General features: G+C 49.3%; 3 protein-coding genes across 6 annotated transcripts in view; 1 reads left to right on the top strand and 2 right to left on the bottom strand.

The window, feature by feature from the left end:
• Positions 1-632: 632 nt before the first annotated feature.
• blvra (biliverdin reductase A) lies at positions 633-7,009 on the bottom strand. 3 transcript variants are annotated; one of them, XR_009932432.1, is made up of 8 exons: positions 6,828-7,008; positions 5,404-5,524; positions 4,461-4,580; positions 3,147-3,244; positions 2,533-2,640; positions 2,165-2,333; positions 744-2,041; positions 633-713 (listed from the first exon to the last, which is right to left on the bottom strand). XR_009932432.1 is itself a non-coding variant. In XM_062481705.1 (7 exons), the coding sequence occupies exons 2-7, from the start codon at positions 5,520-5,522 to the stop codon at positions 1,786-1,788; spliced, it is 870 nt and encodes a 289-aa protein (XP_062337689.1). In that variant the 5' UTR covers positions 5,523-5,528; positions 6,828-7,009; the 3' UTR covers positions 633-1,785. The 3 variants fall into 3 exon arrangements, 2 of the variants coding, with proteins under 2 accessions (XP_062337689.1, XP_062337688.1); XM_062481705.1 differs by having other exon boundaries at positions 633-2,041; positions 5,404-5,528; positions 6,828-7,009; XM_062481704.1 differs by having other exon boundaries at positions 633-2,041.
• LOC134036672 (cytochrome c oxidase assembly factor 1 homolog) lies at positions 6,943-9,598 on the top strand. Of its 2 annotated transcripts, none has more exons than XM_062481706.1 (5): positions 6,943-7,078; positions 7,357-7,471; positions 7,582-7,733; positions 8,028-8,104; positions 9,162-9,598. In XM_062481706.1, exons 1-5 carry the CDS (start codon positions 6,959-6,961, stop codon positions 9,280-9,282), a joined length of 585 nt encoding a protein of 194 aa, XP_062337690.1. In that variant the 5' UTR covers positions 6,943-6,958; the 3' UTR covers positions 9,283-9,598. The 2 variants fall into 2 exon arrangements, with proteins under 2 accessions (XP_062337690.1, XP_062337691.1); XM_062481707.1 differs by having other exon boundaries at positions 6,958-7,097.
• The window catches only part of hecw1b (HECT, C2 and WW domain containing E3 ubiquitin protein ligase 1b), a 20,515-nt gene continuing 8,694 nt past the window's right edge, over positions 9,573-21,393 (bottom strand). The window contains exons 9-29 of the mRNA XM_062481582.1: positions 20,630-21,393; positions 19,949-20,363; positions 19,536-19,648; positions 19,291-19,441; positions 18,012-18,169; positions 17,747-17,868; positions 17,459-17,644; positions 17,190-17,324; positions 16,831-16,936; positions 16,530-16,626; positions 16,245-16,328; positions 16,015-16,118; positions 15,676-15,790; positions 15,081-15,194; positions 14,481-14,633; positions 14,139-14,237; positions 13,716-13,845; positions 13,380-13,526; positions 13,162-13,276; positions 12,421-12,619; positions 9,573-12,161 (exon numbers count right to left, since the gene is read on the bottom strand). The exon at positions 20,630-21,393 is cut by the window's right edge and continues 121 nt beyond it. Coding sequence (XP_062337566.1) covers positions 12,050-12,161; positions 12,421-12,619; positions 13,162-13,276; positions 13,380-13,526; positions 13,716-13,845; positions 14,139-14,237; positions 14,481-14,633; positions 15,081-15,194; positions 15,676-15,790; positions 16,015-16,118; positions 16,245-16,328; positions 16,530-16,626; positions 16,831-16,936; positions 17,190-17,324; positions 17,459-17,644; positions 17,747-17,868; positions 18,012-18,169; positions 19,291-19,441; positions 19,536-19,648; positions 19,949-20,363; positions 20,630-21,393 — 3,619 coding nt within the window. The 3' untranslated portion in view covers positions 9,573-12,049. The remainder of the gene's footprint in view (positions 12,162-12,420; positions 12,620-13,161; positions 13,277-13,379; positions 13,527-13,715; positions 13,846-14,138; positions 14,238-14,480; positions 14,634-15,080; positions 15,195-15,675; positions 15,791-16,014; positions 16,119-16,244; positions 16,329-16,529; positions 16,627-16,830; positions 16,937-17,189; positions 17,325-17,458; positions 17,645-17,746; positions 17,869-18,011; positions 18,170-19,290; positions 19,442-19,535; positions 19,649-19,948; positions 20,364-20,629) is intronic.

Raw genomic sequence — 21,393 nt, 5'->3', positions numbered from 1 at the left:
CACACATCCTTCTCTCAAGTAGAATTCATGTTTATAAAGACTGGTTAAAGTTGAAGTACTGACTACACTTTTTCACTAAGAAGTACGGCTCTGACATAAAAAGTAGCCATTACTACCATAGACATATATACATGTATATATGTCTATGATTACTACTACCTGTTTTAATGTCACGCTGGTAACAAGTGTATACTGTTATTACACTTAAGTTGTTACCAGCCCCTCCGTAATTCGAACCCTATAACCAGGGTTCGAATTACGGAGGGGCTAATTAAGACTTGGAACACCCCCCCAAAGAGGTAAAAACCACAGGTCGGGGGGGTCGTACATTTATATATCGTTCTTACCTGTAATCGTAAATATTACTTTATGCCCTGGAGAATAAGTTGATCCCCCTGATTATCATTGTATAATTCGCACGCTGAGTGTAACAGCAGCGTAACAAGTGTAAGACATACAGTAATACAAATACATGTAAAACGGTAATTGATTAATTAATCGAAACTTGCATTTTGTTGGTTTGAATTAGGCTAATTATTGTGCCAATCTGTCATGAGCCTTCAACTAACTTCTGGCATCTTGTTTTACCAAGAAAAGGAAACTACCTAAGCAAAGACTACAGGACACACTGCCAGGACTCAGACAGGCACATTTTATTAGAAGGAAGTGATTCCAACCTAATTCACAACGTCTAGAACAGTATAGTAAACAGGCTATAAACCTATCACCTATAAACAGGCCACTTCACATCTTCATCAATGTAAACAGAAAATTTGATTTGAACACTGTAAGCAAAGCAATGCAATGCAAAACAGCACACCTCGATGCTCATTACAAACAATAAAAATAAAAACAAACATTGGGTCAAAAGTCCATGTTCTGTGGTTGCCAGGGACCTTTCTTCAACTGTCGTATGACAATCCTGGCTTTAGTCAGATGACTCTCAGAGGCCAACTGGTTAGTGACAGCGTAAACAGAATAGTATTTAGGATGTGCTTCAACCACACCAACCAAGTTGATGGTTTCAAGAATGTCTACCAAAATGTTTTCTTTTCAAATTATTTTCCCTTTTTTGTCATGATACTGAATAACTTCCAGAACTAGAACTTCTAGAAATACCAGTTGAATTTATCAAGAAAGAAAAGGAGAGAAAGTGTGCGAGGTAAACATAACTGGGAATGTAATATTTTCACTGCCAGCAATGCCAGAAAGCAGTAACCAAAATGATAATAAGTGAAGTAACAGGATGTGCCTTTAAAACCAAGTTTAGATACACTGGATGTTGTATAACACTAAAACTGTGTGCAGCTTTATCTTAATGTTAGCTTGTTAGCAGGTAAGGAATCAACCATAAACAAAATTCCCTTTTATCACTACAAAGTAGCACATAAGAAGCAGGAGTGGTGTAAGGTGTGTAAGGGTTATCATTTGGCCATGTACATGCGCTGAGGCCTCCTTTTATTTACCGGCCCCACAACCTTTCTATGCAGGGATCTGTAAAAAACACAGCTAGAGAAGCAACATGGCTAAGAAAACCTACAGAGGTTCTGCTGGCTCGACATCGACAGAGAGGATGAAGCTGGATATCGCTAGCCTTAGCCCAACCCAACCCCATCCCCAGCCTTGGCATCGTCTTTTCCTTCCTCTCCCGTCTCGCCTGGTTCTCTCCCTAACCCCTTCCAGCCTTAGCCCATGTCCTGTCTTAGCCCTGGTCCTGTCTTAGCCCTGGTCCTGTCTTAGCCCTGGTCCTGTCTTAGCTAGCTGTGTCCCCTGGTCCCGTCCTCCCTAGCCCCGGCTGAGCTCGTGGATGCAGTCGGCCAGCTCCAGACAGTGAAGGACCCTGCGTGTCTCGGCCTCCAGCTGCTCAGGGGGGACCTGGCCCAGCAGCTTCCCAGCGAACAGCACCATGTCCTGCATGAAGATCCCCACAGGCTCCCTGGGGGCGGGAGGCAGCTCCGTCACCTGACACGTGTCGAAGCGGAAGTTGACGTTCTTGACTCGGGGGAGTCCGGGCCCGCGTTCCTCCACCCACGTCAGAGGCCTGTGGTCGTGGAACCACAGAGGAAAAAAACGTTACGGTCGAATCACGCGCCGGCATCATTCCTGCGTGCGTATGTGGTGTGTGAGAGTGTGTGCGTGTGTGTGCGTGTGTGTTCTGTCAGACCTGTTGTCTGAAGTTAAAAGATGTGCTGTCATCTTTGTGTAGTTCTTGTCCGTCTGTTCCTCAACAGTCGCCATGGTGACAGACAGCTCCCCGAACAGGTCGACCAACCAGGTGAGGCGGGCGATGCCGCTGAATGCCAGCAAGCCGAAGCCAGGCTTCAGAGGACCTCCTGCAAACACACACACACATTTACATTACTGTACCAAGACAGGGAACTTGTATGTCCCAGTTTCAAAATAAGAACATTAAAGCAGAGGGAAGGAGAACTGTATGTGTGTGTTACACAAATACAATGAGACATACATTGACAATCCATGTCCCTATAACCTTGCCTAGACCTGACATGTGAGGTTCCTCTGAGGTCTGACCTGTGAAGTGCAGGGATCCCTCCTCCAGCTTCTTCCCTGCGATGTCCTTCTTCAGCTGTTTGAAATCTGCCGTCAGCAGCTCTATGTGTTCCTCGTGGAGAACCACTCCTGAGAGGAACCACAGAGAACACACGGCATGTAGAGGCCATTCCGGAAAAACACTAGAACCCAAGCCTGTAGCTGAACACTGCAAACAAGGCCTCTCCTTCATGTGTGTTTGGGAAAGACAGCTTACATTTACGTTTAGTCATTTAGCAGACGCTCTTATCCAGAGCGACTTACAGTAAGTACAGGGACATTCCCCCGAGGCAAGTAGGGTGAAGTGCCTTGCCCAAGGACACAACGTCATTTGTCTCCGACGGGAATCGAACCGGTAACCTTCTGATTAACAGCCCGATTCCCTAACCGCTAAGCCATCTGACTCCTCTAGCTTGCTGTTCAGCTGCACTCCTCCAGGTATACAGAACAGCAGTCTCATGCCAAATCCTGCCACCTGTATCCAGGACTGACAATATCCTTCCTGTGCGAGACTATCCGTGTCGCACAGTCTTGCGTGCCCCAGCATGTAAAGTAGAGTGTGTGTTTTTGTTCTTTGTTTTATGCATCCAGCTAACCTTTCTGCTGGGCCAGATCCTGGAGTTCCACGGCTGCCTTGTGGGTCATGGTCATGGGGTACTCCACACACACGTGCTTCCCTGCCTGAAGGAAGGTCCTGGGGGGGCAGGGGGGAACAGAGAACAGGACGGAGGAGGTCACACGCAGCCAGAGAACATGCCAAAAAAACGGGGAAAGAATGTGTTAAAATATCCTTGGGTCTAAGGACATGAAAGCTGGTGCTCATTTCAGTTTGGTTTATGATTCCTGCACAGACCTCACTTGCTGTTTTTAGAGCATCTTCTAAATCTGTACGAGACTCAAATGGTAATCTATTAGTTTTTCAGTCTGCCAAGATATTCTCTAATCAAACCATCCATCACGACCCATAACCTTCACATAACTCATTATGTGCTCTCCAGAAGTCCTTTTCCCAGCATTCCTGCACAGCAAAGAGGGACAATACCTGCTGTTCCATTACCCATAACCCCTCTGGAGCTGTCTACCAGTGAAACATGACCATGTCCTTAACACACTCATTAGAACAGACCAAAATAACCCCCCATTCTTCACCTAGTCTGCGCTCTCACAATGTGTGTGTGTGTTGGTGTGCGTTTTCTCTGTACAGTTATAATGAGAGCCATTACACATGTGTTGCCTGACTCCAGGGAGGAAGAGTTGGAAGAGAAAGAGATTAGATACACAGGCTGTTTAAGAGAAGTGAGGAGAAAGGGAGGGGAGGATGAGCGAGAAGGATTCTTTTCAGGATCCTGAAACACCTCTAACCTCTACCCTTCTCTATAGTAGAGAAACTACATACAATACGCAACATTATAGGCCGTTACACCACACGTTATACATTAATGTCTAATGTATGTATTTCCCTATTTAACTTAAGAAAACGTCAATGACAGGAGCAATATTGAAGTGACTAACAGAAGCCTGATCCGTTTCCAATGTAAACGTGGATTAAGGTGTGTTATGTTTGTTCAACTGCTGCCCTTCGGTGGTGGAGATCATGTATGACATCACAGACATTTGTTTTTTCATTTGAGGAAAAACTGAACAGCCCACATTCTTAGACTGCTTACAGCTCACCATTTCCTCCCAGAGTTGACTCTCACAAACATGGCAACCATGGTTATTTATTTTCTTCATGAATATCAGTGACTTTGCCCACTAGAAGGCCTTCACCCAAAGATACAAATCAGAATCCTTAATGTGAGGGGTTTTAAATGTTGGTACAAATGTTCAGCTCGCTCACACACACACGCACGCACGCACGTGCACACACGCCCACGCACACACACACGCACACGCACGGGACCTGGTACCTGATGTTGTCCTCATGGCAGGCGTTCTCAGTGCAGACGAAGGCCACCTGGATGTCCTTTCTGCTCAGCGCCTCCTCCAGGGAGATCTGGCTCACCCCCTGCTGTTCCTCCAGAGGCCTCCTGGGGGTTACAGGAGGCCGGGGTTAGCAGGGCTGTCGGCCTTTCATTGTACAGCCCATGGGAGACTCCCCAAACACATGAAGGAGCAACATACAGACTGGTCTTCTATAGAAGATCCCATACAAACTCTATGACTCTAGACTATACTAGGCCTTGTTTACTGGAAACCTAACAGGCATAATGTTGTGCTTAAAGCTACGTTTAGATCTAATGGTACTAGACTGCAACCTTCTCCCACATACATGCTGTCTGTGATGTATTGACATAGGGATCACATAGGGGTGGGTCAGTGGACCTATGGGCAGGGGCGTGTAGTAGATTAAACTGTGTGGTCCAATGGGTGTGTTTGGATGTAGAATGCTGACTGTGAGAATGCTTGTTCAGCACACAGTTCTTCGTCATACCAAGATAGGAGCAACACGATGCAACACGATGTCCTGTAAAACACAGACTGTTTCTTAGCCCACTTAGCCTAAATATAATTCTCATATACTGTTCCTTTCATATGATGTGTCAAATATTATTTGTCCTTACCATTATTACTATTGTAAATTATAAACGTTTAAGTGGTTTGCTCATCAAACACTCACATGAATCAACAAATACTACTAAATATATAAACACTTTGAATATTTAATCCCAAGATCATGTTCTAGAACCCTCAGAGAAGCCGGAGCTCAGGTTGGCCAGGTCAGGTGGTGTCAGACTGGGGTCAGAATCAGAATCAGAATGGGTTTTATTCGCCATGAAAGTTTGCACAGACAAGGAATTTGCTTTGGCAGGAAGGTGCAAACATTAAACATCAGGTCAGGGGTCATCTCACCTGGATATGAATCCCTTCACGCTCAGCTTCTCCGCAGGGCTGGAGGGCAAAGGTGCCAGCATGTCCCTGATCCTCACAAAGCCGGCTGTCCCAATGCCCATCACTACGGCGCCCAACATGGCTGCCTTGGGGTAAGGAGACAAGGGAGATAGAGGGGCAGATAGAGAGGCAGATAAAGGGGCAGATAGAGGGGCAGATAGAGGGGCAGATGGGAGGCAATGGGGAAGAGAGAGGGGCAACAGGGATGGGGGAGGATGACAGGGAGATGGGTTAATGGAGAGGGGGAGAGAGCGGGGGTTATAAGATGTGGGGCGAGGCAGAATAAGAGGGAACAGACTCATTGCATCTTTACCACATTTATGGAGCACTTCTTTGGCAGAATAACTAAAACTGTCTCAGACAGTTACGTAAATGACATGGACCTATTCTATGTGGAGCCTAGTGCACTGGGCTGATAAGATAAGACGGGGGGACTACTCCCAGACAGGCAGACAGCTAACAAGAGAACGATGCATCCACACCAGGATGCTGTTATGACTGTGATGTATCACTTGAAGGTTACAAAAACAAGCGGAGCTGGTTCATGAAGGAGGACGTGAGACATAGCGCGCCACTAGCAACGCGTCATTTTATGCGCAGGGCACTCCCTCCTAATAGGGCGGGGTATATAAGGGATTCCCGGCATATGCATCGCTAGTGCGACATAGACTTCAGTCTTCCTGCTGCCTCCGCCTCCCCGGCCTCCACCCTTGGTTCTGTTTTCTGTTTCCTGTTTCAGGGGGAATGCGTCGCCGCTCTCTGCTCGGAGGTCGAGACGGTGTCTCGTCGGAAGCGGCAGGGAGCCGATGCGAGCAGAACCACAATGCCAAATCAAATCAAATGTACAATCGTGTTTGTATAGTGGGAAATAAAGTATTCGTAAAGTCATACTGAGTCCTCCTGCCTGAACCAACAACCGCACTGTCAAGAGGCCAGAGCCTCGTGCATCCCACAAGGACATAATGCGTCCGTGACATATATGGGCAAATATTGGACAATATTCGAAATCTGCCGTAACTAACTCATCTGTCCTACTTTTAGCGATAGCCTGGAAGTGTGAACGGGTCGAGTAGCAGACATAGAATGCAGCAAGATTGGCAGATGCTGTAAGCTTTGCAACAAAGAAGCTAAAAAAGATGACACGACATAATTTGTGAAACCAACTAGTATCCAGTGAAAAATAACCTAGGGACTATTGTTTATGATCCATTTTGCATAATTTCTCTCCCTCCGAACTCATTGAGAATAAAAACGTATCAAATACGAGAAGCCAAACTAATCGTATGAAAATTGACACAATAGCGGTCAGTTCATTCAACTAAACCTTCTTGCCAAATAAAACTGTAATTACAACGTTAAAAGGTGAGAAATACGATTGTCCTTACTCAACAACTGTTCTTCACAACCTCGACGAAGTCTACGACGTAGGTAGGTGTGTACTTGTAGTAGGCTCTAGTTACGGTGATATAACTGGCAGGCTCAATTCAAATAGCACAAACTTTCATAACACTCTCACATGGCTAAAACGAGGAGCTGGCGTCTGACGTATGCGGAAGAGGAATCACGTAACGACGTACCATTGCACAACGTTGATTTCCAATGGGTGGTACAGATCGAACTCGACTTTGAAGAAAAGGTTAAACAACCACTTACATGTGTGTACCTCTTTATGTTTTGGGTGTTACAGTGAATATGTTTACTAACGTAGACAGAAGGACATTATAGGCCGAGCTGTGAGAAACATGCACAATATCGCGAAAAGTAGCGACTGTCCGCTCGTGCAGAACTGCCGCGGTCAGAACTAGTTAGTTATAGCTAGTAGTAGTCAGTATTCTATATATTGTGTTTAATATTTTTGTAAATCAGAGTGATTTTACTTAAGATAACTTGATCTACTATCCCACGTGTCCATAGCCATTCACAGTTTACCTGGAGATGCGGGTCTCGACCAACCAGCTCCAACAGCTCGCGATCTTCACCACAGTGTTTACGGGTGGATGCATCGGCACTATGTACTACCTGATACAAAGTGCGTGAGTTTTCACATGCCTACTTTTGGTTGGATAGGAAAAGACTTCGGAAAGAAGTAGAAAATAACGTTGTTTTGTGTGTTAACTCAGAATCGTTTTTGTCTGTCAGAGGAATTTCAAAATTCAGAATACTACCAGCTTGCATTGAAGAAGCTGGAGACAAACCCTGTTGCCATGGAGAGCTTGGGAGCCCCGCCCCTCAAGGTCTACAACATCCACCTGACTGACAGACACAACCAAGTGAACCACCAGAGTGCACAGGTCAGAGTGGTTGAGTGGTTAGGGTGTCGGGCTAGTAATCTGAAGGTTACCGGTTCGATTCCAGGCTGTGCCAAATGACGTTGTGTCCTTGGGCAAGGCACTTCACCCTACTTGCCTCGGGGGGAATGTCCCTGTACTTACTGTAAGTCGCTCTGGATAAGAGCGTCTGCGAAATGACTAAATGTAAATGTCAGACACTAACTGCCTTTGCCACAACCAACTACTCACCATATGACTACTAACTACTGCTAAGCACTTGTTACTGATGTAAGGATGTTACTGTTGTGTTTGCAGATCAAGATCCCAGTAAAAGGAGGTGTAACAGGTGGCTATCTCTACACATCCTCCATCAGGGACACGGATACTAAAAGGTGGATGTCTAATCATTCATAACTGTTTTTTTTCCTCTTCTTCTGTGGAGATCAGAATTAGCTTTATTCGCCATGTAAGTTCACACAAACAAGGAATTTACTGTGGCAGGAAGGTGCATATGATAAACTGCATTTCTCTTGTGCTAGTTGTAAGAATTGGGACTGTTGATAGTTAGGGTTTGGCTAACCTTATTGATTTTGCTACATGGTAATAGTTTGGGCCATAAGAACTACTAACAAGCTTTACAGCATCTCTTGAAAATATGCCATGTTTTTAATAATCAGAGCTGATAAAGGATGTGTCGTTGACCCAGTCTGATAAAGGATGTGTCGTTGACCCAGTCTGATAAAGGATGTGTCGCCGACCCAGTCCGATAAAGGATGTGTCGCCGACCCAGTCTGATAAAGGATGTGTCGTTGACCCAGTCTGATAAAGGACGTGTCGCCGACCCAGTCTGATAAAGGATGTGTCGCCGACCCAGTCTGATAAAGGATGTGTCGCCGACCCAGTCTGATAAAGGATGTGTCGCCGACCCAGTCTGATAAAGGATGTGTCGCCGACCCAGTCTGATAAAGGATGTGTCGTTGACCCAGTCTGATAAAGGATGTGTCGCCGACCCAGTCTGATAAAGGATGTGTCGCCGACCCAGTCTGATAAAGGATGTGTCGCCGACCCAGTCTGATAAAGGATGTGTCGCCGACCCAGTCTGATAAAGGATGTGTCGCCGACCCAGTCTGATAAAGGATGTGTCGCCGACCCAGTCTGATAAAGGATGTGTCGTTGACCCAGTCTGATAAAGGATGTGTCGCCGACCCAGTCTGATAAAGGATGTGTCGCCGACCCAGTCTGATAAAGGATGTGTCGCCGACCCAGTCTGATAAAGGATGTGTCGCCGACCCAGTCTGATAAAGGATGTGTCGCCGACCCAGTCTGATAAAGGATGTGTCGCCGACCCAGTCTGATAAAGGATGTGTCGTTGACCCAGTCTGATAAAGGATGTGTCGCCGACCCAGTCTGATAAAGGATGTGTCGTTGGTGTCTGTGTGTCCCTCCCAGCTGGAACCTGCGGCTGGCTATGCTCCACGTTAGAGAGGGTCAGCAGATCAACCTCCTGGCCCATCCTGAACCAGACTCAGACCCCCCTGGACACACGGACGGCTTCAACACCGATCGCTAGTCATGTGATCAGTGTCTTATTGGACCTTACTGACTCCAGTCTGCTTGTTTGACTGGAGGCAGGTGCCTCTGATAGGGAGGGCTTCCTCTACGATGTGTGAATGCTGTTTGTGTGTGTGTGTGTGTCCCACATTTAAAATGGTCAAGTGCACACTTTGTGAAGACGGAAGACAGTGGCGTCAGGTCCTGGTGAACACCACCCGTGTTCTACCCTTGGAACGCCTGGAATGTTGACGTACAGCGGTCACAGCTACCGAAAGAAACATGAAAAAGCGTTTGTACGGGCGTCTGTAAATAATGGTTCAACTACCACCTAATGACTTTTGATGCGTCCATATCACTCCACAACCCATGGGACCGGTGGAAGGAGAAGGTGCATTACGAAGTGATTGTTTATTGACATTCGTTAACAGTACTATCCTTGAAAAGAAAAACTGCAGTCTGAAACTGCATGTCTGCCGGTCAGACAGTGAAAGTCATCTGTAAAACTGAGCTGGAAACTGGAGATGAAGTGGAGAGTAAAGGGAGGACGCAGACACACGCTTCAGCAGAACTGGTACAACCTCCACAATGTGAAAACTACTTTTAACGTCCATTTAAAATAAGAGGTACAGTACAGTATATCTTAAAAGTAGGCAAAACTGATCGATGTTTTAAATTGCATTTGCTTGATCTCTTTGCAACATATGCATAGCATGAGACACATTTCAACTGTAACTTATTCAAATGTGCACACTGTACAAACTTGGAAAATAAAGCAAAATGAATGATTTTCAGTCATTAACTGCATATCTGGAAAAAAGCATCCTATTATGTATAGTATATAAATGGTTAAATACAAAGTATTTCATATCAATTCTATATTACAGTAGAACTTTCATTTTACCAGCAACAATAGACTATACACTACATTCCCCCAAAAAACACTTAAAAAAAACATTGATCAGATAATGGACAATCCGGGTGAAAATCATGAACAATGATGAGTATTTATATAACAATTAACTGTGACTATGCACGTGAATAGGTTAAATGACAGTTGGTCAACATGAATCGAGTTGTATGCTGTGATTCTGTTCAGATGTTCTGCCTGGTCTTTGTCAGGAGTTTTGTGAACAAGGCAACTTACCCATTATCATAACGTACTGAACTGCGCCAAATCGGGACAATGTACCTGAACTGACAGGTCTGTGTCTACGTAAAGACACAAAGGCCAAAGATAAACATCCAGAATCTCGGCTCATGCCAAAAATAGACAATGTAATATCTGCTACACAGTATCCATAGCAACAAGTTACTCAATACCTAGTTACAGGATATCGCCTTCAAACGATGTCCCAAAATTTAAATTGAATAGTGTTACATTTCAAATAGTCTTAAATGGATTCTTGTTCAAATAGTGGGCAAATGAAAGTACTTACTACAGTACTTTCAGTGTCAACTGGCTATACTGTTGGTGCAAGAAATATGCAGGCAGGTGACAAGAACAGTTACAGTCGTGGACGTCCTCTCTTTATCCTTTTTCTCTTATACCCGTTTGTTTTCACAGATAATTATATAGTACATTTCTGTATTTCCATTCTTTACATATTTTTTAAAGTTCTCTGTTGGTCACAAATAGGTAAAAACTAAATGTGTTTTAAAAAAAACAATCATTTGATAATAAAACATTCATATTCATTTACAACTTGTGTTGAAACCAGAAAGAGCAGCATGTGCCAACTTAATTAGCTGTCACAAGAAAAGTCTGAACGAAAGGAACAGAAAAACAGACAAACATACACATTAGTTACCACCCACGGTTACAGTAAAATACAATGCAGTGTGTAGTGACTTCTCTATCAAACCTAACAATGTGTGTGTACTCGAGCATGACTAACATCAACGTTCATAACGGTGTATTTGTAAAATGTCCATATTTTCTCAACAGTTCTGCAAATAATTAAAAAAAATTGTAAAATGCGGAATCAACAATCAATGTGAGAAGGTCCCATGAACCTCCAATGATAGAAGACTACAAACGTCCACATAGTGATAGTAACATGTGGCGCTTTCTGTCTTTAATGAATGATATATCAGGCTTTGGTTATCATTAGACACGACCCCGGCAGCCATTTTGAATTTGAAAACAGCTGGACCTGCGGACCATCTTCCTGTGATGATGTCACAGTATTTAACAACAAAATCATCACTGGCACAGTTGGAAAACCAGTTTGGCAGAGTCTCACTGACCGCAGTGGGGTGACAAGTATTTGAGGCATTCTTATGTTAGGTCATGGTGATAGTATCATGTTGTTTAGGGGAGAACATGGTTGTGATTATGCTGGCTGATGGCCACTATTGCAGGGGCCAGTGTGTATATGAGAGAGACAAGACCTTAGCCTATTGGTTGGTGATGAGGTGAGAATCTAGGCCCTGAGTGCTGATAGGCTATGGCCATAACGAGAGCTTGGTTCGTTAATGCAACATCCAATCAAAAGAAGGTAAGGTAAAAGCCTACTGTAGTGTAGGAGTTAAGTATTAATGCATGCGGTGGTTGGCTTTTCCATTGGCTAAGACTGTATAAGTGTACGTTTACATCCATTGGCTTAGAGATTGTACATGTGTTCACAGGTTGATTCAAAATGAGAACGTGAACTGGGTATAAAAAGGTGCCACCCTGGAGTCACTTTGTAGAGTCTGGACTGTGTTCATGAGTTTCCTTTTGTGGAGTAACAGGCTCCTTGGGGTCTGTTCTCTTCTGTCCAGAGTCTGTCCCATCCCCTCCCTCATTCCAGGCCGAAGGTGCTGGTCTCCTCCACAGCGATCAGCAGCTTCTCGTACAGCATGGTGTAGGAGGGGTAGGGAGGGAGGTCCAGGCGGTTGAAACACGTGTGAGCCCTGAAGGACAGTACAGGAAACACAACATCAGGCCACCCACCCTGCCCGTGAAGATGCTACCACCAGTCCAACACACCTACACCTGGAATTTGTATTTACGTAATCTCTTTCGGGAGAAAAGTCCAGCAGAGATGCAAATCAGTTCAAGAAATATCCATTCACGCCATACATGTCAACACGCATGGTCAGTCAATCATTGACCAGAGGAATACATCTACTAATGAAAAGAATAGAGAGAAAGAAAGAGAGTGTGTGTTACCTGGGGAGGGCTGTAATCTTCCCCCACTTTTCGATGCAGAAGCGACGGAGGCCGTTGCTGCCCCTCAGGGCGGTGAAGCCCTCGTACGGAACGCTCGACGTCCCCGTGACGAACTGGAGGAGGCGGAGCCTCTGCTCGTTGTTGAAGCGCTCCACGGCGCCCCAGAACCACCTGATCACGATGTGGCCGTCATGGTAACCTGGGAGAGAGGTTAGGGTTAAGGGTAATTACATTACATTTAGTCATTTAGCAGACGCTCTTATCCAGAGCGACTTACAGTAAGTACAGGGACATTCCCCCCAAGGCAAGTAGGGTGAAGTGCCTTGCCCAAGGACAAAACGTCATTTAGCACGGCCAGAATCAAACCGGCAACCTTCTGATTAATAGCCCGACTCCCTAACCGCTCAGCCATCTGACCCCCATTCGGACTGGTATGGTTATCTACCACATCTAAAACATGCAGGGCAGGCTGTCCCAAGGATCAGGAATGAGAAAAGCTGCACTATGGAACCAACTGACTGCTGCCAAAACAATGCAAGTACTACCTACCTGACACGAAGCAATTGAGCAAATTGCTCCACATAACTGACAGTGTTTGACCGAGATTTTGACCTGATCCCAGGCCAGGTCTGCTTGGACCTGATCCCAGGCCAGGTCTGCTAAGACCTGATCCCAGGCCAGGCCTGCTAGGACCTGATCCCAGGTCTGCCGGGACGTGAGGGTGTGTGTCAGTGGGTTTACCTCCTCTGTACTCTGTGTTGTTCCTCCAGTCTATCAGGTCGATCTCTGCCGTGCCAGCGATCACCAGCTCCAGCTCTCTGGCGTCAAACACAGACACCAGCCTCGAGTCCACCACCTGAGGAGTGGCACAGGTGTGTGTGTGAGAGAGTGTTTGTTTGTGTGTGTGGGTGTGTGAGAGAGAGTGTTATAGTGTGTCTGTGTGTGTGTGTGTGTTGTACCTCATAGAAGCCCCTGACCAGAGCCTCTGTCTGCTGCACCACCCCTCTCTCCACCCTCCACTTCACCATGCGGTCAATGTACTCCTTTTTATTCTTCTCTGTCACCGTCACATTGGCCCCTCCAGATTTCAGCTCACGCTCTGTCACCTGCACACACACGCGCACACACACACACACACATTCAAGACTCAATAAACCTGGCACTAAAAAACACTGTTCCATCCACAGATCCACAGTTTCTGCAGAACAGTATTTTGTCTCGCTTCGACGTTTGGCCTCTCAATCATTGTCTGACACATTTGACAGAGTTGTGGTAAACAGTTCATATATTGCTACCTGTCCAAACACTTCCTCGTTGACAGTGAAGGTGAGTTCTAGAACGTCCGTAATGTCATTGTCCTTCATCCACTGAAGGCTCTGGTGGAACTCCTCATCCAGGTACTCTAGATCACTCAGGTCAGTGGCTCTACACACACAAACACACACACACACAAACACACACACACACAAGATGGCTTACATCAAGTCATCTGTAACAGTATCATTCTTAAGACTAGTAGCTATTTGTTTGTCTTTTGGCATTAATGATGATGTAAAGTCACCCAAAAGGGTTTTATTATAAGTTTGGTGCGTCATAAATCAGGCTAGGGTTAGGGTGCACATACTGTTTTCATTACAGACAACTCTGCTAGCTAACTTGTGGGTTTAGCTAACCAGCTAAGCTAAGCTAGCAGGCCATGGTAAGAGCCAGAGACTCACAGTCGGAGTAGAGCCTTGTAGAAGGGCCGTGTGAAAAAGGCATCTAGAAGGTACTGGTGAATCAGAGCCAGGCCCAAAATACGACCACTGAAACGAAACCTGGTAAGCAACACACACACACACACACAGAGAGGGAGGGAGGTCAAACAAAATCAAGGTTGTATCGGTTTGGATAAGTATGTGTAGGATTAAAATAACGACCTCTAGTTTATCTTATAATATCTCACTTTACCTTACTATGTATTTATTCGTTAATCATTCACTATTCTATTCCGCATATCTGTACGTGACAGTTTTGATCCTGGCGGGTGGTGAAGTTGAATCTAATCTGCTGAATCTCACCACTCCAGGTGGTTCTCCACGAAGGCGGCCATGGGGCTGATCTGCACGGTGTAGGTGTCATTGGCGGAGTACTCGAACAGGCCGTAGTAGGGGTTGAAAAGCTCCTGGGAGAGCAGGAAGAAGAACTCTCTAGAAGGGCCGCTGTAGTCCAAGCTGAGGGCAGGGGGACAACCAGAGATATGGAGGGGAGAGGGGGGTTCACCGTGAGTATAGCCAGATTAAGATCTGTGCTTATTGTGTGGAGGTGAATTATCGATATTGTATTGTTGACTGATGAAGCGGCGAGTGTGTCTGATAGAGGGTGTGTGCGTGTATATATGTGTGTGGTGTGTGTGTGCGTGTGTGAGGTGTGTATGCATGTGTGTGTGTGTGTGTATATATGTGTGTGGTGTGTGTGTGTATATAGTAAGTGTGTGGTGTGTGTGTGTCCATGTGTGGTGTGTGTGTGTGTGTGCATGTGTGTGTGTGTGTCCATGTGTGGTGTGTGTGTGTGTGTCCATGTGTGTGTGTGTGTCCATGTGTGGTGTGTGTGTGTCCATGTGTGTGTGTGTGTCCATGTGTGGTGTGTGTGTGTGTGCATGTGTGAGCGCTCCCGCGTACCCCTCCTCTCCTATGAAGGTGATGTAGAGCTTGTTCCTCTGCAGCTCCTTGCGGGAGTACGCCATCACCTGGTTGAAGGTGCCCTCCAGCAAGTGGTCCCTCCTCACGATCAGCCTGGAACACACAGGAGGAACGAGGCCGTGCTTAACACACTGCACACTGTATGTCCCATAGAGGCCCAGGCTGGAAGGCCCCTCTGGAACCAGATACTTGTGATTAAATGTTTCATTCAGGGAGTCAGGTGGCTGAGCGGTGAGGGAGTCGGGCTAGTAATCTGAATCTGAGCGCCAAATGACGTTGTGTCCTTGGGCAAGGCACTTCACCCTACTTGCCTCGGGGGGGAATGTCCCTGTACTTACTGTAAGTCGCTCTGGATAAGAGCGTCTGCTAAATGACTAAATGTAAATGTCCCAGAATGTTCCAGAAGAGGAACATTAATTTGTTTGACTAAAATAATACAACATGAAGCCTCTAGAGGGCGACCGTGAGCCAGCAATCGCACTAGACACACCAAAAAACTCTTCCAGAGAATTCTCTCAAGTGTTCAGTGCAGTCGAATCAAATCTAAATGGAACTGTTTGCATGGTCTCCTTACTTGATCTTGCCGGGGCCCTGGCCGTAGCCCTTGGCCTCCAGCTTCCGGTAGAAGTTCCGTAGCTTGGCTTCAAAGTCTCTCCGGTAAGGGGCAGGGGCCCTGGCCCTCTGAGTTCCTGTTGACAAGCAGACACGTTCAGCATCGCCAGGGGCTAGTCATGACCGTTAACTGATAAGTATCTACGGGGGACAGATTCAGACGAATGAAATAGGTCTGTGGCATTCAGCTCACAACATGCTTGAGAAGTATTTAGGGTAGATGAAGCACATCACCCTACACACACACACACACGTGTATTTACACACACAGAGACCCACACACACATATATAAATCCACACCTGGAGAGTTGTGAGGTGAGGAGCCAGGGGAGCAGCGAGGTGAGAAACTGAAGCCGGGATGGAAGGATGGAGGGATGTAGGACATGATGTCCTCATCAAACAAGCTGCAGGAAGACAACAGTCACTACTTTACACCCTCCCCTGTCTTCTGCTCATGTCTGTTAGCTTGTCCAGTAAGAGACGTGTGTGTGTGTACGTGTGTGTGTACGTGTGTGTGTGTGGAGACCCACCTCAGCAGGATGACCAGATCGGCGTCACATGACAGCTTCTCCAGGCGCTGGGTTCCCTCTGTCCGGATGTAGTGGATCTTTTCCCTGCACACACACACATGCACACACACACACGCACACATAGGTTGTAAGTTGGTGTTGATGTGCACACATACAGGTTATATATACTTCCAAGTTGGATTAATGTTCTGCCTTGAACAATAGAGCCCCTGCCAGTGCCACCGGAACAAACGCGCCCACAGTACTCATCACAGCCCCAGGGTTGGTTAGCTGGATGTAGCTTACCTGAGGGAGTGGTTTTTGGACAGGCCAGGCTGTCGCTCTGTCAGGATCTCTAGGATCCCTGACTGGCGAAGGAAGGCCACGATCTTGTCATTATAGGCTGAGGGAGGGAGAGAGGGAGACAGGGAGGGAGGAGGAGGGAGGGAGGAGGAGGGAGGGAGAGAGGGAAGAGGGAGGGAGGAAGAGGGAGGGAGACTTGAGAATCAGGATCACCCTTACAGGTCAGGGTGTACCAAGAATTAGCCACTACCCATTAGAAACACGTAGAACCCCCCAAAACTGTGCAAAACTGTGTGGAACCTACCTTGAGGCACGGCGTCCTGTTGGTGCTGGCTGCGTATGGCGGCCACCAGACTGTTCCCCGGACGGGACAGCAAGGCCACGCCGCGACTACGAGACACCTCCGACGCCTGGTGACACCATGACGGGTCCAGATAAACACAACAGTTACACACACACGACAGTTACACACACACGACAGTTACACACACACAACAGTTACACCCACACAACAGATACACACAGACGACAGTTACACACACACACGACAGTTACACACACAGATGACAGGTACTCTGTGTGGTCTTTCATGAATACATGTATGTGTGCATATGTGTATGTATGTACAGTGTCTAGGTACATGCATGCATGTTCAGTGTGTACCTCTCCAGCACTGTAACTGCGGAGCCTCTGCAGATGCTGCCTGTGGGTCAGGTGATTGGGCAGCCGGCCGTTCTGCAGGGGGATCCGGGGGTCGATGAAGGTGGTCGCACGGCTGTTGTGGTCCACGAAGAAGTTCTGGAACACACGGAGAGTTCAGGCCGCTGCTGAACTCACGGAACACCTGCCGCGCGTGACATCACAGCGATCTGTCTTGTTGCGTTAGAAGTACAACATAGTGTGTTTACGCGTGTGTGATATGACCCCCCTACCTTCCCCTGAGGGTCGGTCTTGATCTCCCAGCCCCGGGGCAGCTCCAGCTGGCTGTCGGTGAAGCGGTTCAGGAAGGTGACGAGGTCGCGGTTGTGCTGGTAGCGTTCGAAGTTCCTGGCGTCCCGTCGCACCTTGAGGATCATGTGCTTCAGGCAGGTGCTGTTGGTGAACATCCTGTAGGCTCCCTGGCAAACCACGACACCACAGACATCTCAAACATCTCAACATCTGGGGCTTTGTGTGTGTTTATCTCGGAGGACGTGCGCGTGCGTTAAACGGTGACTCACGTAGTTGGCGTGCAAGACGGTGAAGAATTCTGGGTGTGTGATGAACTTGACAGCAGGACTCTGGAGCAGGGCAGTGATCTTCTGACTGTTGACTGGGGAGGTAGAGCTCTCTCTCCTCCCCTCTACACACACACACACACACACACACACAGCAGAATGCCACAGTGGGAAGGGGGAGAAACCAGAAGTTATATACAGTGAAGCTGGAACTGACCTGACACAATGTCACACAGATCTCATCACACAGACTTCCTGTGTTTCTGACCTGCAGTACCGTTGTTGACCACAGGCGTGTCTGTCTCGCTGCTGCTGCTGCTGTTGACCGCTATCTCATCCCTCTGACCTCCTGCTCCACCATCCTCCTCTTCCGGATCTCCCTGCACCCCGCTGTCTGTGGCCATGGTCCTCTGAATGCTCTGGTACCTGAAACACACAAATGTGTACAGACACACACACACAAACATACAGTCAAATCTGGCATGGAGGATAGTTTCGCTGACACTTTTATCGGTTGAAAAAACCACAGATAAGAGTTGTGAGTTCACGCCTCCCTTTCTCTCCTTTCTTCTCTCCTCTGAACTACTCTCTTACCCTTCCCTCACCTCCTCCTCTCCTCTCCCTCCTTATCTCCTCTCCACCTTCCTCTCCACTCCTCCTCTCCTCCCCCCTTCTCTCCTCTCCTCCTCTCCTCTCCCTCCTCATCTCCTCTCCACCTTCCTCTCCACTCCTCCTCTCCTCCCCCCTTCTCTCTTCTCCTCCTCTCCTCTCCCTCCTCATCTCCTCTCCACCTTCCTCTCCACTCCTCTCCTCCCCCCTTCTCTCCTCTCCTCCTCTCCTCTCCCTCCTCATATCCTCTCCACCTTCCTCTCCACTCCTCCTCTCCTCCCCCCTTCTCTCTTCTCCTCCTCTCCTCTCCCTCCTCATCTCCTCTCCACTTTCCTCTCCACTCCTCCTCTCCTCTTCTCTCCTCCTCCTCTTGTCCCCCCTCCTCCTCTCCTCTCCTCCTCCTCTCCTCCCCCCTTCTCTCCTCTCCTCCTCCCCTCTCGTCCCCCCTTCTCTCCTCCTCTCCTCCCACTCCTCCTCTCCTCTCCTCCCCTCCTCCTCCCCTCTCCTCCTCTCCTCTCCTCTCCTCCCCTCTTCTCTCCTCTCCTCCTCCCCTCTCGTCCCCCCTTCTCTCCTCCTCTCCTCCCACTCCTCCTCTCCTCCCCTCCTCCTCCCCTCTCCTCCTCCTCCCCCCTTCTCTCCTCTCCTCCCCTCTCGTCCCCCCTTCTCTCCTCCTCTCCTCCCACTCCTCCTCTCCTCCTCCCCTCTCCTCCTCTCCTCCCCTCTCCTCCTCTCCTCCCCTCTCCTCCTCTCCTCTCCCTCCTCATCTCCTCCTCCTCCCCTCTCCTCCCCTCTCCTCCCCTCTCCTCCTCTCCTCCCCTCTCCTCCTCTCCTCTCCCTCCTCATCTCCTCCTCCTCCCCTCTCCTCCTCCTCCTCTCCTCCCCTCTCCTCCTCTCCTCCTCCTCCCCTCTCCTCTCCTCCTCTCCTCCTCTCCTCCCACCTGCGGTTCAGTTGCTCCATCTGCTGGACAGAGCCAGACCTCCTCACCCCATCAGGGGTGGCAGCAGTGGTGGGTCTCTGCCAGGTGGTCGTCCTGTTGATGTGATCCACGTAGAACACGCGCCCGTGGCTGTCCACGCGCGCCTCCCAGTCTACGCACACACACACACACACACAGGAAGCACATTCCATCTAGATCCACAGTATGCTGCTCATGGCATGTCCTTGGTGCAGAGAGAGTCTCACTTGGAGGTAGAGGTTCATCAATGGTGGGGTAGTGGTGAGGGTCTGGTCTCAGAGCTGGCAGCTGACTGACAGCAGGGTGGCTGGATGGTAGTGGGCAATCTCCTACAACAACAACAACAACAGGTCATCACTAAGCTGCAGCTGTACAGTGAAGTGTCAGGTACGGGAAATATGGATACAAACGTACCTACCCATCCATCCCTCCATCTAACCATCTACCAATCAATGTACTCCTCCCTCCCTCCCACCCTCCCCCCCTCCCTCCCCCCCCCCTCCCTCCCCCCCTCCCTCCTCCCCTCCCTCCCTCCCCCCCCCTCCCTCCCCCCCTCCCTCCCTCCCTCCCTCCCCCTCCATCCGCCCCTCCCCCCTCCCTCCCCCCCTACCTCCCTCCCCCCCACCCTCCCTCCACTCACGTCCTTTCCCACCACTGGCCCCCTGCCACTGGCGACTCTCCATTTCCCATAAAGCCTTGCGGGCTCTGGACGTGCGTGGGAGGGGCTTCCTGCCACTGCGGCGACCCGTCGCCGGGCTCCCTCCCCTCGGCCCCGCCCACCTCCATCTCCTCCTCCTGAGAGGAGAACGCGCTGCCCCCCTCCGACCTCCTTGCAGAGCCCAGCGACAAGCCTCGCTCTCGCACGTAGCCCCGCCCGTAGCAGGAGTTACTGCAGCAGGGCTCGTCGTCCTCCTCCTCGTCCTCCTCGTCCTCGATCCCCCTGCGACCTCTGACCTGCCCCTGGGGGTGGCGCCCCTCGCTGTCTAGCAACGAGGCCAGGTCGGAAAGACGCTCCATGGAGAGGCTGCGAGGGAGGGTCCGTCTGGGCCCCCGGGCTCAGGGGCTCACACAGCTTGTCATCCTCCTCAGATCCATCTGCCTGCCTGGGGCTCAGCTCTGGGTCCGGGTCCGGGTCCGGGTCTGGGTCTAGGATTAAACATAACAACAGACTATTTTTTCCAAGGAGAAACATCCATAGAGTGGCTTGATGTAAAAACAACAATTCCTGCTGACTTCCTGTATGTGTTGATAATTCCCATTGATTACCGAACGTTACAACTGAAAGGTACTGAGTATAAAAGTGTGAAGGAGAGTTTTGCACCTCTGTGATTGTCATCAGGTAGGCCGTTGGTGCCTGCTTGTGGATCCTGGGCCTCGCCTGCGTCTCCTTCCCCGTCCTCCATGCCCTCCGGCTGGGCCTGGGCGGCCGAGGGCAGGCTGTGCAGCAGCCGGTGGATGCGGATGTAGTGCGAGCGCGGCGTCTCGGGCTCGCCGCACGCCGAGGCGATCACCGTCTCCAGCTCGGACACGGGCAGCGAGCAGGGCCGGTTCTTGCGTCTGGGCGTGGTCCGGATGCGCAGGGAGCAGCCTTCATCACCGCCCTCCTCCTCATCCTCGCCCGTCCCCACCTGGCCTCCAGACTCGCCTCCCACCTCCATGTCCACCTCCGCTGCCCGAGGGGGTGCCGACGGCCCCACCTGCCCTTCTGCCCGGGCCCTCTCTGCCCCCTCCTGGGGCCCTGTGGGCCCCGTGTCCTCACCGACCGTCCTCCCCTCCTCCGGGCCCGGCTGTGGGGTGGAGGGCGTCTGAATCCCCCCTTCCTCACTAGTCTCCTCCACAGTGGGTAGTGTCTCCCCAGCGCTCCCTGCTGCTTCCCCACCTCCCCTCTCCTCTCCCCGGGCTTGGTTCACCTCCACCTGGCTGGGCTGTGGTCCCTCCTGCATACCGTCGGCCCCGCAGCACCCCACACCTGGGGCTCTGACTCCGGCCTGGTCTGAGGGCCCTGGATCCTCGACCAAACCCTCCACGACCCCCTCCATGGGCAGCCCCGAAGCTCCACAATCCTCCTCGTCCAAGGGGAGGTCG

The sequence above is a fragment of the Osmerus eperlanus genome, chromosome 16 (genome assembly GCF_963692335.1).
Source record: "Osmerus eperlanus chromosome 16, fOsmEpe2.1, whole genome shotgun sequence".
In the NCBI taxonomy this organism is placed as follows: Eukaryota; Metazoa; Chordata; class Actinopteri; order Osmeriformes; family Osmeridae; genus Osmerus; species Osmerus eperlanus.
The sequence above is the reverse complement of the archived record's forward strand: the minus strand, read 5'-3'. Positions and strand labels throughout refer to the sequence as shown.